This window comes from Lissotriton helveticus (genome assembly GCF_964261635.1).
Source record: "Lissotriton helveticus chromosome 1_1 unlocalized genomic scaffold, aLisHel1.1 SUPER_1_unloc_2, whole genome shotgun sequence".
NCBI classification, from domain to species: domain Eukaryota; kingdom Metazoa; phylum Chordata; class Amphibia; order Caudata; family Salamandridae; genus Lissotriton; species Lissotriton helveticus.
In genome coordinates this window covers 2,452,390-2,470,566 of record NW_027611659.1, presented here as the reverse complement: position 1 = coordinate 2,470,566, position 18,177 = coordinate 2,452,390, and the positions used below count along the sequence as shown (strand labels likewise).

Genomic DNA, 18,177 nt, shown 5'->3' with positions numbered 1-18,177 from the left:
CGGTTGGTAGGTCTGAGCAGGCCCGGACTAGCCATAGTGGGCACTGGGCAATCCCCCGGTACGCCCCACTGGTGGAGGCTGGTTTTGGGCCCCTGGGGTCCATTTTTGGTACATAGCTGCAAAATCGGCCCTGTAACAAAATCGACCGAAACCGGCCCGGCAAAGAGCTCGGCAATACCACCAACACCCTGTGGGGGGGAGGGAGGCTGCCGAGCACTTTGCCAGGGACAGTTTTGGTTCTCAGTCCGGCCCTGGGTCTGATGCCCACTCAGACCTTTTATACAGTGGTCTGGGTCCCATATGCACATGTAATGTGAAACCCAGACAGTTTCACTCATGCAGCCCAGGACTCTGAGGCAAGTGCAGTCTGGATGAGCAGGAACTCCCAGGCCTCCGCGTCTTGACTTTGGCCAGGCTACTTGAAGAAGGTGCTCTAGAATTTTCCTGTCCAGACAATGAATATGAGTCTTCAGGGGCCTTCCTACCTCTCATTCAGCTCCCATCAAAACACATAATGCAGGGCATGGGGTTCAGATAGTGTATGACATAAGAAAGTGCATTCAATAAATCCAATAAGTAGTCAAAGTTACAGCTTTTAGAAGTTGTAGAAGACCACTTGCCTCCACCGCCCAGCAGTAGGCCGCCATTTGTAATGAATGACCCAAGCCTGCCTAGTGGGTAACATTTTGATAAAAGTGTTTACAATGATGCAGTACCAGTGCTCTCCTCTAGAAGGAATGTTGGGCTGGCCGCCATGTATTTGCAGTCTACTTGGCATTTTCTTTCCATTTCAAAAACATCCCCCAATGACAAAAACAATGACTTTGAGATGTGTGATGGTTTCTTCCTGCGTGTGAGGGTCAATGTTGTTTTTTATGCACGAGTTTGCTGTGCCTCGCATTGATGACCTATGTGGGGAAATTTCACACTAGGAGGCCTACCTTACACGAGGGGGGCTCCGGATGCATCAGAGGCACCAGTCCTGTGGTGGAAAATCTGAAGCGCACGATTGACAACAGGTCAAGAGAACTCTCAACTCAAAATGCTGCAGGGCAACCATGAGTTAGGGGTTAGATGGCTCTTGCAATGTAAGATGGAGCTCTTACTCTGCTAACTGGTAAATAACCAATTTATTTGTTAGAAAGTATGACCGATGCAGTTGGCAATCAGACAGTCCATTCCACCATCTAATGGTGTCATAAGACCTCAAAATAAAATTAAAGAGCCTACAAAGTAACATAGGTCTCTATGGTGCTGATACACCTACGGGTATTTGTGGGCTTTACAAGTTGTTAAAATTAAAAATAAGGCCACTGACATTCTGTTGGGAAAGGTCAGTTGCCTTTGGCAAACATAATTAAATCAGGGTATATTGTGTGCTGAGTTAACTAATGCCAGCAGGTCTTTTCAGGTCTTGCCTATAGCTTTTATCTTTCAGTTGCAGAAGACCTTATGACTAATATTTGGTTGTTTAGGACTCTGCACACATTACCACTGTTGACCAGTGCTAACTTGCTTCTGTTCTCTCCCCTAAACATGGCAATATTGGCTTACTCCCAATTGGCATAGTTAATTTACTTAAGGGTCCCTAGTAAAGTCCACTACATGTGCCCCCTAGACAAGACGGAGGTCCTCATCCTCGGCCCCACCCCCTCAGCCTGGGATGACTCCTAGTGGCCAACAGCACTAGGAATGGTCCCAGAACCAACCGACCACGCACGCAACCTGGGGGTCATCCTCAACTCCACCCTCTCCATGCCCAAGCAGGTCAATGCCAACACCCTCCGAACGCTCCGCAGGATCTTAAAATGGACCCCCCCGACACAAGAAAAACCGTCACCCAGGCCCTGGTCATCAGCAGACTGGACTACGGGAACGCCTGCTACGCAGGAACAACAACCAAGCTCCTGAGACGGCTGCAACGCATCCAGAACGCCTCAGCACGACTGATCCTCGATGTTCCCCGACGAAGCCACATCTCACCCCACCTGAGAGGCCTGCATTGGCTCACCGTCAACAACAGGATCACCTTCAAACTCCTCATCCACGCACACAAAGCTCTATACAATACCGGACCATCATACCTCAACAATCGTCTCAACTTCCACACACCCACCCGCAGCTTTCGCTCTGCCAACATCGCCCTCGCCACTGCTCCATGCGTCTGGAAAACCACCGCCGGGGGCAGGTCCTTCTCCTACCTCGCCGCCAAGACCTGGAACACTCTCCCTACCAACCTACGTCAGACCCAGGACCTGCTGGCCTTCAGAAGACTTCTCAAGACCTGGCTTTTCGATCAGTAGCTACCCCCTCCCCCCCAGCGCCTTGAGAGACCCTCACAGGTATGTAGCGCGCTTTACAAATGTTAATGATTGTAGTTTTTAACAGCCACTGCCACCTGGCAAGATAACCTCTTGCCAGGCCTAAACCTTCTCTTTTTATAAATATAAGTTAACCTTAAAGCATGCCCTGTCTAATCATAGGGCAGGGAGCCATATATTTAAAAGCAAGGACGTGTACCCTTCTGTTTTACATGTCCTGGTAGTGAAAAACTCCCAATTTTGTTTTTCACTACTTTAAGGTCCATCTCTCCTATAGGATAACATTGGGATTACCTTATTTAATCTTTTAAGTATAATTCGCAATTGGGAAGGCATAGACGTTTCAAGCTTAGTGTCACTGAACTCACAATTTAAAATCACTACATATGGTGAAGTTGAATTTTAAATGCCAGTCTAGCAATTGCGACTTTTAGAAAGTTAAAGGATCAAGGCTGATTTACATGTGGCTGGGTTTAAACTGGAATGGTATGGGGAGCAAAGAAACAATGGATTTAGGCCCAGATCTCTGTACTGGGGTGAATGTTTGAAATTGTCCAACATTCTGTCCATCAATTGTTCTTTTTGCACTTATAGAATGTTGGTATTTGCCCCCCTGTAGTGTGTCTGGAGCACAGCCATAAAAGCCATTTTGGTTGCGAAAAGTACCAACAAAGTTTCAAAGATAGCTAGAAGCTCTCTAGTGCATCCTGGATAGAGTTTGTGGATTACTCCAGCAATGGAACTGAATGGTTGGGTGCAAGGAAGCAAAGTTAATGATTGCAATGTGCTTTACAATCTGATAATGAGAGAGCACATGCTCAATATTTGCTTTCCGGAACTTAGTTCAAAGCAGGCTGATTGACCCCAGGAAGCTTGCTGAGGAGGCAGAACTCTGGGCTAGCAGCAGAGTGTCCAAAAAGATATCTGGGTGAACTCTCACAAGAGTGGTCAGGGATCCTACCAGAAGAAAGAGGCGTGAGAAAAACATAAAAATACAAAGTTCTCTAAAGGCCTCCAAAATATTTCCCAAGGAAGTGGTGGTCTGAGCCTACGAAGAATGGGTTCTTTGATATGCAGACAGAAAGATTTGAGCCCCAATTCACAGAGTGCTACAGGTATGAAGACTCCAAGGGCAGCTTCAAATGTCCAAAGAGGGCATGGCCCCCAGCTGATGGACAAACACCTGGGTTGTTGAGTGTAGCACTTGGTGAAGAGTTCCAGTTAGCTTTGGGGAACAGGCAGAGATGATCCTTGTTTCCTTGGGGCATAATGAGATGGTGCCAAAAGCCCATATGCTTGCCAATACTAAGTACAGTCAGTGGGTCATCATGAGTGGGCAATGGGGAGAGGATTCGAGGGAAACAGGAGCCAGGAGACTACTGGACATTGTTAGCTGGTATCCACAGAGCAGGTCCTTCCAAACACATTCCACCAAGTCATAGTCGCCGACAATCGTGAAATTCAATTACCATTGACTCTGGTTTCCTTCAAGTGGTGGGATCTCAAGTTCTCTAAAACTAGCTGTGAGCTCAACCGTGCTGTAGATTGTCTGTTGGGATGCAACACGGAACACACTTTCTGCAGGGAGGGAGAGTTTAGGTCACACTTGGAGATGTTGGGATTGCCTGAAAAGGTCTGTATTACCATAAGGTGCAAAGCTGCCAAAGTCAGAGGTGTCTGGAGCCTGGAACAATGACCCAAACAGCTATCAAGAAGGGGAGGGACAAGGTGCTTGGGAAACCATACAAATGGAGATGTTGCTGAAAATGTAACTCGTATAGAGGATGAGCCATTAGCATAAAGTGGACACACTAAAAAAAAGTGGACCAATCCAGATCAGAACAAATTTATGAACACTACAGCATCCATCCCCTGCATTCTAAAGAAATCATTGGCGATGCTATTGAGCTGTTTCAAATAAAACAAGCAAAAGGAGCTCCCTTGAGTGTAGTCTCCCAACTGTTTCCTACTGGAGCAGGAGCCTGCTATGATGACCTTCCGGTACAGAGACTAGCAGCTGAATACTGCTCAACACAATTATGTTCAGATGATCCAAGATTTTGTCAGTGCATTCCATGCATATTCCATCTTCTGTTTGAGAGTTATTTGTCTGGACTTTCATATGCTGTGAATCATATACGGAAGCCAGGTGTTAATCTTCAAAATCTCTCTGCGTGGGAATTTGTTGATAAAGTTCAAGAAAAAGATGTAAACTTAGAATACAACTTAATTAATTTATTTTGATGGCGTGCCAACGTGGCACCAACGAGTATTGGTATCGTAATCTTGGAGAAGTCAAATGCTATGATGAATATGCATGGGATGAGCTGCTTGAATTTTTACGAGAGGCAAACTCAAACATTGAGAACATCAACGTAAATACAGCCGGAGAACTTTGCTCTGTAGATCCTCTTAATGTTTGCAGATAGTTTAACCACAGATTCCAAGCCATGCTGTGTTTTATCTGCAACAAAATTAATCCTCCTCTTGGCGAAGTAACTGATTTCTTTTGACATAAAGAGTTCCCAGCTAGAGATGCTCCTCAGATTCACATGATGTTATGGATAAAAGATGCTCCAAAATTTGGAAGGCAGTATTTGACTGTGCGCTGTCCTTTATTGAACAGTATGTGACATGCGCCATCCCAATTGATACTACTGACAAATGCTTGAGAGAACACGTTTTACTTTTCCAAACATATAGATGTGGAAAGTACATTAGACGAAATTACAGAAGCAAAGGAAGATTTTACACAGGATGTCATTTTGTATTTCCATGACCGGTTACTTCAAAGGAAGAATCAACAGCTTAATGTCTGCAGTGAGACATACAGTTACACGGAAATCACAGAAAAATACATCCAACCTCAGAACCAAGGCTTCCAAGTTCATTAATGATTGTAATGTATGTTCCAATTCACAAATATGAAATGCAAATATGCACATTCAATTTGTTGCAGACAACTCCATTGCTGAGGTTCATTATGTGACTTCCTACATTACAACACTCAAATGAAAAGATGTGGCTGGATATTTCTACAGAAAAGAGTTTTACCAAAAAGTTGTACAGCTTTAGTTTAAAAATGCTATCCCATAAGGAGGTGGGTTCTTATGAGTGTTGTGACAGGTTGAGTTCAGCCATTTACTTCTCGAATTTGAGGGGATTTGGTTCGGTAAGTCTAGGTCTAGCAAGCATGTAAAATAGAGTGTTAAAGTCTTTTTCAGAAATTCAGTATCAACTGTACAGAGTTCGACAAAGAAAGTACTGACATTGTAAAATCCAACATGTTGGATACATACTACCTAAGAAGAGGTGTACATCTAGAACATATGTGCTTATCTGAAGTTCTTCTGGATATGATGGTTGTTTAGTGAGACATGCTAAAGGAAACTTAATAAACAACAGAAAACTTAGTTGCCAAACATCAGATGAAAGAGAATTTTTCTATTTGGCACTTCTTCAACTGTTCAAGCCTTGGCGTGCAGAATTGGAATTACTTGGAGGCTATTACGGCTATGAAGATGCATTTAATGTTGTGAAATATAGTATTGAGTGTTTAGCCTTCCAAAATTATATGCAAATGTTAACTGATGAGAGTCAGCAAGAAGCAACATTTGCAGCAGAGGTAGCTAAGGACCGTTCACAAAACATTCAAAGTTCTGAACTACTCAGTCAAGATCCTCTTGGACCACCTATTATTAAAAATGAAGCTGCAATAGCTGTGAATGAGGTGGAAAGTGCAATGGAACAGGTTTGACAAGAAAGTACACATCTGGAGCAGTTACTTGCACAATTGAATAACAAACAGATGGATATTTATATGGAAGTAAAAGAGAAAATAGAACATGGATTTCTCCATGAGGAGAAAGAATGCAACTGTTCATCTTTTAAACCAATTTTATCATATAACAGTGGTAGCGGATTGGTATCGGAGTTGTGCTCCAAATAGTCAAAGTTTGCCACCTTGATAAGCAGTCCAAGACCATTCTTCGTGATGCCTGGAAGAGATCTCTACAAGGAATATCCCATACCCAATCCAGGACCATACAGCACATTTGCATTCTGTGTTTTGGAGGAACGAAACATGTTGGCTGTTTTTATGAGCATGTATTGATGTCAAAATAAAGGAAGAAATTACAGAAATCACAACTGACTAAATGTGCTTTGTTCGGTGCACCTCCTTGTGTTAAATTTGCTTTACAAATCTGTAAACAGTGGCACCAAAGGGTGACAGGTAGTGGAGTACTGTGCACGACCATTCTTAATAAGACAGCAGCGATAGAGTGAGGTGCGCTCTACTAGGGGCCAGATGTAGGTGGCCAATTACAGGTCGGTAACGGCCGAATTTGGCCGTTACCGACCGGTAATTGGATTTTGAGATGTAGGGCCAGTCATTTTACAGAATCGGTAAATTTACCGATCGGTAAATTTACCGATTCTGTAAAATACCGAATCGGTATTTTTACCGATTCGGTAAATTTGATATGTAGGTGGGACTCTTCTGAGTCCCACAAGCCTTACCGAATCGGTATTTTACCATCAAATTCAATTTGATGGTAAAATACCGATTCCGGTGTGCATGCACATGTGTGCATGCACACCTGTGCCATATGACAGACAGACCTGCCCCTAGGGCATGTATGCCTGCCTCAGTGCACCCGACCCTGTTTTGGGGGTGCTAGAGGGTGTCAAAGTGACACCCCCTGCACCCTAGTGAAAATCGGTATTTACCGATTCGGTAAATACCGAATCGGTAATGCCCATTCATTCCTATGGGCTTCAAAGCCCATAGGAATGAATGGGCATTACCGGTCGGTATTTACCGAATCGGTAAATACCGAATATTACCGATTCGGTAAATGCACATCTGGATATACCTACATCTCCCTCCTTCTATTTTACCGATTCATAAATACCGAATCGGTAAAATTCGGTATTTATGAGTCTGTAAAATAGATTTACCTACATATGGTCCCTGGTCCGTTACCTTGCATCGTCTTTAGCTTATGATCTTGTGGAGGTGGACTGGCACTTTAGTTCAATTTAGACAGGCAACCAAATGTGATGAATGTTTTAATGCTGCCTTCCTAATAACTGATTCAAGAGTTGATTTTAAATTAGAATGTTCTGTGGATGTAAGTGGTAAGTAAAATGTGGACAATAAAATAGACCATCTAGTTTGACTCCACAACTTGACTTTTCAGACTTGAGGAGTCATGGCAAATGCTGGTTGGCCACGGCTCTGACAGTGGTGAAGGTAAAAATATTGCACCATTGGAAATCCGTTTTGCCACCGTCTCATAACACATGGCTCGCTGACATACACAACATGGCTTCCTATGAATGGCTTATGTATAAGCTTAATGATCAATTGCAGAAGTTTGAGGAGGTCTGGGGCCCCTTCCTCTGTGGTTAGCTGTGGGCATCACCATTACTTAGTTGGGTCTTGCACCTGTCCCTTGGCTGCACTATGTTGGGACGAGGTTTCAAGGGGGACGGTCTGGGGGTCCGACATCACAATGTAGCAGTCCCCTTCCCTTCACTCTTTGATTCACCAATTTATGGTTGTAGTATAGGTTGTGAGTAATGTTTTAAGTTCTCACTGTCTTTTTAGATGTTTTCAACTTGTAATGTCTTGGGCCTGCGTGATCTATCATATCTGTATCACTGGTGTCTGATGTTTGTATCTGAAAATCGTGTGCAACTTTAATAAAGAATTGAGATAAAAAATAGTCACTGTGAACTCTAAACTTGCCCTGGTGTGTGGCAGGCCCTTGTCCTACCACTAGTGCCACTTTTGTGTGAACTGAAGGTGGTGGTGTGCAGGAGTAAAATGGCAAGGTGTAGAACTAACCTGCAGATATTTGAACATCTGTCACAATTCTCTCTGGCCTTGAGAAGGGCATAGGGAGGGCAGCCAGCTCTGCAACCGCTGCCATCATGCGGTCCCACAAGGACATCAGGGCGCTGGGCTTCTCCACCACTTGAGCGAACTCCGTAGGGACGGTGAGGATGATATTGTCAGTCGCAAACTCTGCCCAAGGGGCAGGGTAGTGTCGGATGGTATCCAGCCAGGCAGAATCAGTGGTTTCTCCTGTAGTAGAATCAAAGATAAAGTTAATGTACTTATTATCCAATCAGAACACCAGAACAAGCCAGCACTTAGGCATAAATATGAGTTACTCTCTATATACCCTATTAACTAAACCTCTGAGCTGGTTATTCACAAGGAAACGTAGTAGTGGTCATTTTTTCAGAACAAAATCTCCTTATTTTCAATTATCTCTGCATCAATTTTAAATTATTGAGACTTAAGGTACTTACTTAGAGTTTTGTCCATGAGATACTCCAACAAAACATGATGGATATCCTATGTGCCATATTGCAAGTGGCATAGGCTACTATACACTTTGCAGACGGGACACCAGCCACATTTGTGCAGAGTATCACATCTGGTAAACTCTAAGGCAGAAAGTTCTCACGGTAAAAAGAATCTTCTCCTTCAGAAACAAGATCAGTGAAACAAGTAGCCCCAGCCTCCTTTTCTCAAACCATTAGGTTCTGTTCTAACCTTACCAAACAACCTAAGATTCCAAGCTTGAAAGTCCAGGCAGCAACAATCGCAGCATTCTTCACAATAGAAATAAAGACAATGCACAAATATTTTAATCACAGTCTTTGTCGACCCCGTATTTTGGAAATATGAGCCGACCATTTTGAAAATATCAGTGACCTAATGGTCATCTTTTTTAACCTCTTTAAATTGAAGAGCTCCATAGGATTACTATTACCACAAACCCATCAAGGTATAGAGAAGAAGGTTTGCTAGAATGCTTAATCAAAACCTGAGCTGGGCATATTCTACCATACTCCTCAAAGTTGTAACACCTCATCAGTGAAAGGATCTTACTGGATGAACAGTCATGCTGCTACTCAAGATGCCAAACTTAGATTCTGCTGTTTTCTGGCAACATTATTTAGAAAATGGTAACCTCCAAACCCACTATGCATAGAACCAGGAACAAACTCCAAAATAAACTTCATTACGGATTCCGGGTGAAACATACAGAAATGATCCACCCTCCATACCATAAAGAATATCCTTAAACTCCTGGATGAAAGGTAAACCCTGCCTAATTGCAATTTGAGACCTGTGGGCTGCATTGAAGACTGTAAACAATATAACCTTACTGAACATTCTCTAGCCCAGAATGGGGCTAGGAGGATCAGTCCTCGATTAGCTCCAGATATTTCAGTCTGCTTGAACACAACTCCATATTCTCAACCTCTGTGATTTGTCAACTTACTTCTTAAACTCTTGTGTACCACCAGGACCCCTCTTCTAACTCAACCAATTTGAATTATACTTGGAACCCTTTTCAGAAAAGACTCAAGATGAAAATAATACATTCCACTGATATGCTGACATGAATTAGCAGTACCTCTGAAAGATTGAACTCTGCAATGACTGAGTTCATTCTTCTTCTTTCCTAAAATCCCCACCCACCTGTACAAGAATATATCAGCCTGCTTCTGGATCACATTGAATCTGGTACCAGTAGCCAGAACTCTAGTGTTTTCCATTGATAGCTCCATATATTCCATTGTTCATATTAATAATCTAACACAACCACCCACATCCCAACTACATATCCTAGGGAAAACATCCATCGTCCATAGGACTTCAGACCTTTGGTGTGGTCTCTAAAGCTCACATATAGACAGTGGTGATGACATTTTGGCAAGCCACTCTTAACCCACAATTGCACCCTCAAAGCCAACCAACATGCAACAGTCCCTCCTTGTACTAAACATTAAGTGACCAGCCCACATAACGCTAATGCTCTAATAGCTGCTCAATGTAACAGTGTCTACGCCCTATGCACAATACTCACCATGCTTGTAGAAGGGTGCTCGCACTGCCTTTTTTACGGTGACCGGCAATTTTCCAAGCTGGCATCCGGCTGGCACCAGGATATAGATGAGGCCGCCCCACAGGTTGGAGATGGTCATCTTCTCGCTCTTAACCTCGAAGACCTTGATGACTACCGGCGGGCGAAAGAGTTCCTCTTTACCACAGAGGTTATCCGATTGGCATCCAATCTGCACCTGTGGGGTCAGGTACATGCAGTCAGCAGGTGAAAAGGAGGCATGGCTATACTTTTCATCAATCATCAGGAGTGGGGACCATTGGACCACATTATTTCTTCAAGGACCACTCTATGAAAAAGTTCTGTCCTTGTGTGGGAATCACATGTGGTTACAATTGACATCAATCAATGCTGGTGGGGACCAATGGATCACAGACATAACAGGCAGCATGAAAAGGATGCACACATTGGGTGAGGAGAATCAGTCACTGTGTGAATGGGTCAAGCTCCTTTTTCACATGAACAGTCATGAGTATGGGTCTCAGACCGCACACAGAGATTGTTTGTGTGCAGGAAGGGACACATTCCCTGCAAAACAGGCACCCTTGCACTATGATGCAATGACGTCTACATTGGTGCCAGGCAGTTAAATTAGTGCCAGTGCAGGGGGAAAGTCAGGGCTGCACCCTATTGTTGTAAATACAGTGTACAATCTCAAATGATGCCCTGCGTTTCCCCCTGCGCTGGTGCTAATTTCAGCTGCCATGGAAGGTGTCCATTTCTTCACATAAACAATCTTAAATTGTGATTTGTAACTTCTATGTGTGCTGTTTTGTGCAGCACACATAGATGTTGCAACTCGTCACTTTTAAAATGATTGTTTATGTGCAGGAAAGGACACCTTCCCGCACATAAACAATCATGCACGGTGTTTTTGCTGTTTCTATGAGTGCTGCACAATGCAGCACACATAGAAACAGCAAAAACAAGGAGAAATAAAACATTTCTCTTCATTTTGGCAGATTAAGACCAAGTTTACCCTGGTCCTAATTTTGGCGCTGCGCCATATTTATGCCACCCTTGTAAAAAGGGGGCAGCGTCAAAATCAATGGGTGTTGCGGTGGAACGCCCACTGCAACACCCATTGCCCAACCCTTTAAATGCTGTGTAGCATGAAATGGTGCCTTATTTACAAGTGTCAGATAGATACTTAAAATAAAATAAGATAAGTGGCTTAACGCTGCCTTGAGAATAAGGCGCAGCCCCTATCGCCACCACAACGTCAAGAAAAGTGACGCAGTGGTGGTGATAAGGGCTTCTAAATATGCCACCTGAGTTGTCTGCAAGGAGTGGGCTATGTTCTTCACAGATCTCATGGCTGAGATGACATTGAATGGCAGCTCTTCCCATGACAAGCAGTGTCTTACCTTCAGCTTTGCTCCGATGGCTGATGATGGGAGCTCAATGGATGCTTTCTGCTTTGGATAGAGATAAAGGCCGGTGCTTCTCCAAGCCGCGGGTCCTGCAAGAGGTCACACATGGTTCAAAGGAAAATCATGAGGAAATGGCTAAAGCACCCCAAGAGCTGAGCGCCAAATCGACTGAAGATTGTGTTGCAGAAACTCACATAGTTGAGTCTAAAAAGTACTTACTGCAAAAGTGAATAATCTATGAGTCACTTATTTGACCTATAAGGGGTTCCTCCAGCACCTGGCGGAATGTTCCTTAATCCAGGGCAGGATGTACATATATACGGTATCACAGATGTTTCTCATATCAATCACATTGACCCAGTGGTTCACCAACAACAGATACTCCACTACCATATACTCACCTGGGCCCATATACTCACAGTAGTTAAACCACTGGGGGGTGGTGAAGTTTAATAAAATTCCACAAACTGTTTAGGATTAGTCTATTCAATAAATTTGTTCATTTTTCAAACTAACCCTTCACAGATCAACAAGTTCTTTCCTCTGGTCGATGGACCATTAGTTGAACTAGTTGATGGTGATAATTACCATAAACTAACTTTTTTATACTTTAAGTAAATCACCACAGACTCGAGAAAGTTTTAAATCTTCATCTAAAATTCTAGATGCATGTGAACAATCTCAATACAGTGCAGTCACCATCATTCATAGGAGAGAAAATTCAATTAATAAACGCAATACATTTATCTCTGACTCACGCAATAATTGATGCCGGGAAGAGAGAGGACAGAGAGAAAAGATCAAGAGCAATAGCAAATAACAGACATTTATAATTGCCAAAGATTTATTTAAAGTGTTTTATTTAGCGCTGGCGAGACCCGAAGGTATCAGAGCATTTTACATAAGGTTCCATATAGTTGCAAACATACATCAGTTACAAGCTACCAAAAATACCAGTAAAAACTTTTAAGGAGCATGGAAGAAAAGGAAAATGGACTGAGGAAGGGAAAGGGAGTAGGGGAAAAAGGTAGGGTATCAATACGATGGAGAGACGAAGGGAATCTCTACCCAAGGTCCGGCTGGGTAGGTGATGTCTGGGAGGGAATCCGCAGCCCATCTCCTCTTCAGGTATCAGGTAGCTCCAACGGGCATTGGTCAAATAGCTAGGTCTCAACAGAAAAACATAAGGGGGTAGGGTGAATGGGAAGGAGGGGGATACGACAGAGAGACAAAGCAAAGTCTGCCCAAAGTCCGGCTGGGTAGGTGACGGCCGAGGGGGAATGCACAGCCCATCTCCTCTTCAGCTAACAGGTAGCTATACCTGGCTTTGGTCAAATAGCAGGGTCTCCACAGTCGAGGGAAAGTTAAAAAAGTACATGTCCTGGAGGGAGAAAGAGGATCACGGACAGGTGAAGGATGTGATTAAGTTCAGGTCGATGACCAGTTCGATTGTCCAGGAGTGATCAAGCATCGTGGAGCGACCAACTGAGGTGGCCATCATCAGCCCTAGAACAGCTGGTCCTGACTTGTGAGAGAAACACTGCCTCTCAAAAGGTTTTTTTGGAAAGTGGGAGGCAAGCAGTTCACAAATAACTCTGGTTAAGTATGCTTACTCAATGTCACATAAAAAACTGTACGATTAGGGAAGCTTTTTAGCAATTTCCTTCATATATGAAGATTTTTTACCAAATCCACTGTCGTTTGCTGTAACATTCCAAACGTTTGACTATGCCATGATTTAGGTAAGCAGTACAAAAGAGACGAAGGGAATGTCTACCCAAGGTCCGGCTGGGTAGGTGATTCATTATCACCATCAACTAGTTCAACTAATGGTCCATCGACCAGAGGAAAGAACTTGTTGATCTGTGAAGGGTTAGTTTGAAAAATGAACAAATTTATTGAATAGACTAATCCTAAACAGTTTGTGGAATTTTATTAAACTTCACCACCCCCCAGTGGTTTAACTACTGTGAGTATATGGGCCCAGGTGAGTATATGGTAGTGGAGTATCTGTTGTTGGTGAACCACTGGGTCAATGTGATTGATATGAGAAACATCTGTGATACCGTAGCACGGAGCATCTGAACCAATCAAACACTCACACCCAGTCAACAGATCTGGGTTTAATCCATTACCCGTTCTTTAGCCCACTCTGCCACCCGGGTTCAGACATGGCCATATGCAAATCAGTCTGACCCTGTGCCTCATGGGAACAGTCCAGCCCGAACTGCCAAGCCATGCCTTCCCTGGACCAGAAACAAGCTTCCGAGTACCGGTTTCTGGTATTTCAGCTGTCTTCAGCCCGGCTTGCTTGAATCCAGTGGCAAAGTGAGCAAGGGACTCACATCTGAGCATACCCTGTGTGAGAAGTTGGCCTGGTAGGGGATGTTTCCAATTCTGGAACCACCTACTACCTGACCAAACAATCCCTTATGGTGTCTGGTTGTAAGTCAACCTTATTAGACAAGCTATCCTAGGGGTAGCATGGACTAAGCAGCCTAAAGGCTTAACTTAAGAGGTCATGTTAAGCGAGCTGTTTTACCACATACAATCCTGTAATACCAAATGAAAGGACACCACACAAGTATATATTATAAAAATATATGTGTTTATTACTAAAAACAATCCCCAGTATTCTTTATGAATAAAGGGGCACAAGCGTTAAATCAAAAGCACTGTTTAAACATACAAAGTTGCACAATTATGGATGAGGGCAGGGGGCCACTCAAACCATATACTAAACAAGTGGTATAAGAAAGGCCACTCGAGCAGTGGTTAGGCCTAGGGCCTAGGGAATCGCTGGGAGCAGTCAGGACAAGCAATGCTGAAGTCGGGAATGGCCCTCGGGATTCGGGAGATGTGCGGAAAGCGCACGCACGCACCAATGTTAACCAATGGTGCGTAAAAGTTGTAAAGTTGAAGTTAAAGGACACTTCCGCTGAACCTAGAGGAACAAAACTTAACACACAGACCCTAGAGGTGTGCACCAGTGTGGGAACACCGGCGGAGCAAAGTTACCTCACCCACAGGAAGTGGGTGCACAGGGTCGAAGTGGCGTCGGGTTTTGACTCGCAGGCTCTTGGTGCTTGAAGCTGAAAGGGCTGCAGGCGGGTGAAAGATGAAGTGTCCGGTGGAGTCCAAGGGTGGACTCGAGTTGTAGAGTACCTGAAAGCAGAGGGGACAGAGTCTGGGTCACTCAGCAGTGACCAGGGTGGAACCAGGACGGAACCAGGCAATGTCGGGCGCAATCAGGTGGTCGTCGAGGAGCTTCTCTCCGCTGTCACGTGGGCTCTGGGGCATCTGCGACGTCCAGGAGCAGGTCACGATCTGTCCCACGCAGACTCTCACCGTCGGTGCAGTCAGCTTCAAGTTTGGAGCAAACAAGCCTTGGCAAGAGCAATCCACGCGGGATCGGAAGATTGCTTCTCACTCGGACCAGGAAGGTCAGAGTCGGGGCTCCTTTTCAGGGGAGCTGGTTTGAATCTGGAGCAACCAGATTCACGAGTCTTCTTAGGTAGTTCGTCGGCACAAGGACCACTAGCCAGCTGGCAAGTGACCGGGCCAACGCGTTGAGCCAAATAGAGCCAAAGGGCCCCACGCAGCACTCGTCGAGTGTGGAGGGCTGAACTTCGGCTCAGAAGCAGCTCAGGGTGGGGGCTTCTCAAACCCCGGTGCACAGCTTCGAGGATCACTCGTGGGCTGCACGGTCAGCGTCTCGTGGTCAATTCAAGATGGCGTGCCCCACGCTTCCGGTCGCCTCCACGGGTCTCAGCTCTACAGGGACTGTGGATCGGGCTGTTGGAAGGCAGGCAAGCTTGATCTCGTCGATCTCAGTCGCTCGAGTTCCGGCGGGAACTGCAACTAAGTAGACGTCGAGGGCTGGATGGTGCCTGCTGCTGCAGGGTGGTCACTCCTTGACCACAAGGGAGATTCTTCGGGCTTCCACGTTGAGATGGAGGGCGAAGGGTCCAGAGTTTCGTTTCTAATGTTTCTTCCAGGAAATCTGATGTGCATTGGCACTGCTCCCACTCTTATTCGAATCTGGGGGGCGTGATTACTTGCTAGGTCCCCTCCTATGGGTGGGACCCAGGAAGTGGGTGGATACACCCCCTTCCTTTGATCCAGGCCGCCCTGGCACGAGGGCTGGAGTGCCCCAGAACCGGTTTGGCCGGATTATGCAAGGGGCAGCCTTGTGCGCCCCAAGCAGTGTCTGGTTTCTTTCAAACCTCCCTGCTACAATACACTATCTCCTGTCTGGAGGGCGGTGACACCCTCCTGTGACAGGAAACCCTTTGTCCAGGACCCATTTGGTTGAGTTTCAGTCAACTGCAGGGGTCCAGACATTTGTCTGTGGCAGAGGCATCCATTTTGTGGATCTTAAGGTCTTTGGAGAAATTAACCGCATTAAAGCAAAGTAACATGTCTTACCCCTCTAGAGGGGTGGAATGCCATCCCCGTCGCCAGAACTGGCGAGGGGATGGTATTCCAAATCGTATGACACCTTACACGACATGTTTTGATAAAGCCAAACCAAAGTTGCTAAATAACCGCGAGGATTATAAGGCACTTAATAGTATATGGTATGGCATTATCCTGAAACAGCTTAGGGAGTTGTTCCCGACAGCTGCAGACAGGCTCAGCTCATGCTAGAGCTCCATCTCACATAAAAAACATGCACCCAGCCTCCAGGATTGGTGAGGCCTGACTATAGGAGTGGCTCACAGGTTTACATGTGTCCAGATATAGGTTTAGACATAGGTATACTATATCTAAGCAAGGGGTGTGTACACCACCTTACCCCAGCTGAGTGATCAGCCAGTTGTGTCAATTTAAGAACCAGCCAGGGGTGGCAAAAGATATGCTGCAGCCCCTGGTAGGCCTTGGTGGCTCCTATGCCCTGTGCACCTATAGTGCATTATACAGGGGCTGACAAGGAGTCCATTTTCCAATTGTGGTATGTACCTAGGGTACATGGAATCCATTTTACAGAGAGAGCAGATGGCCTGGGGCCCTGATTAGCAGGGAACCAGGTCAACTAAGTCAAAAAACCAGCTAAACACAGGCAAAAAATCCGGGGTAACCATAGTCAGGTAGCCACCTTCCTACATAACCCCCCCCCAAACGAAAGGAGATAAGGCTATCCTTGGCCAGGTAAGCCTATATTGCCTGAGTGGCCATATAAGGAAGTACCTGCACTAGCATGGGTACCCCTTGTCTCATGGTCCACTAAGCAGTCCCTCACCCTTTGGGTATTAGAGGGTCTCCACCATAGGGAATCACTACCTTGGGTGTGTTTATGCAAAGTTAAAGGCTGGTTTGGATATGGAGTATTGAAGTTAGGCTCTACTAAGTTAGGGCTTGGCTTCCTCCAATTATCTTCCACCAGGTGTGCCTTTCTTTCTTTAACTGAGTTGCACTGTGCTCTCAGGGTCAGCCTCTGGCTACCTAAAGCTGGAGGCTGGGTCCCTCTGTTTGGCTTGCTGGAGGGACAGTTCAGGTTTGGGCCCCTTGGGTCCCAGGTTTGGCTGTGCCCAACAGAATCCATCTGTGGGAGGTCCCTAACTACTTTTAAGGGGGCTCCCTCAGGAGTTTTTAAAGTTTTCACCTTACTAGGGCTACTAGTTTTGGTGCACCTAATCTTTTGATGGGGGTGCTTTATTTGACAGGGGGCCCTCTGGGTCTCACTGTCCTTCTTGTCCTCTGCAGCCCTGGGCTGGCTAAGGCAAGATAGAGAGGGGCAGGTTACCTGCTCCAGACTGGGTCCCACCTGAGAAGGGTCCACTGACATCAGAGGTTCTGTCAGGCTAGGCCCAACCACCTCTGGGGCAGCTCCTTCATCAGGGGTAAGATCAGTTCCCTGAGGAGGCTGATCCTCTCCTAAAGTCTGGTGAGGGGGAGATTTCTCTTCCTCCTCCATGCTCTCAGTTTGTGTGGAGTTATCCATCATTTCAGGTTTCACAACACACATGTCAGTTTGAGTTTGGGCTGTGGCCATCACAGCCCCACCAACCTTTTCAGGAGGAGACTCAGTTTGGGTTTCTGCTGTTATCATAACAGCTTTGCTATTCTGTTCAGGAAGAGCTTTTACTAAAGATGGGGCAGAGAGTTTCTCAGCCCTACCAACCTTTTCAGGAAGGACATCTTGGATTGGGGCTGTAGCCAGTACAGCCTCACTAACCTTTCCATGGGAATTCACCATTCTAGAATGGGTTTCTTGTTCAACCTCAGCCCAGGCTGAGATTTCTAAATCATTACCCAGTAGACAGTCCACAGGCAAGTTTGGTGACACTGCCACTCTCTTTGGGCCAGTGACACCTCCCCAGCTGAGACTTACTACTGCCATGGGATGATTTGTTTGGATGCCATCAATGTTTATTACCTGGTATGTGGCACCAGGTAAAAGTTGCTTAGAGGGGACTATGCCATCAGCCACCATGGTGATGCTAGCCCCTGTGTCTCTAAAAGCTTCAACTCTTAAACCATTGATGATGGGTTCTTGTCTATACTTGCTCAAAGTATTTGGGCAAGCAGAGAAGTTGGCAAACCCCATGC

At 45.3% G+C, this 18,177-nt stretch overlaps 1 protein-coding gene across 1 annotated transcript in view; it reads right to left on the bottom strand.

Moving 5' to 3' along the window:
• LOC144805708 (TRPM8 channel-associated factor homolog) overlaps nucleotides 1–18,177 on the bottom strand; it is a 90,317-nt gene that overhangs the window by 32,660 nt on the left and 39,480 nt on the right. Inside the window, exons 3-5 of the mRNA XM_078672209.1 lie at nucleotides 11,620–11,714; nucleotides 10,217–10,430; nucleotides 8,176–8,415 (exon numbers count right to left, since the gene is read on the bottom strand). Of these exons, the coding sequence (XP_078528335.1) occupies nucleotides 8,176–8,415; nucleotides 10,217–10,430; nucleotides 11,620–11,714 (549 nt within the window). The remainder of the gene's footprint in view (nucleotides 1–8,175; nucleotides 8,416–10,216; nucleotides 10,431–11,619; nucleotides 11,715–18,177) is intronic.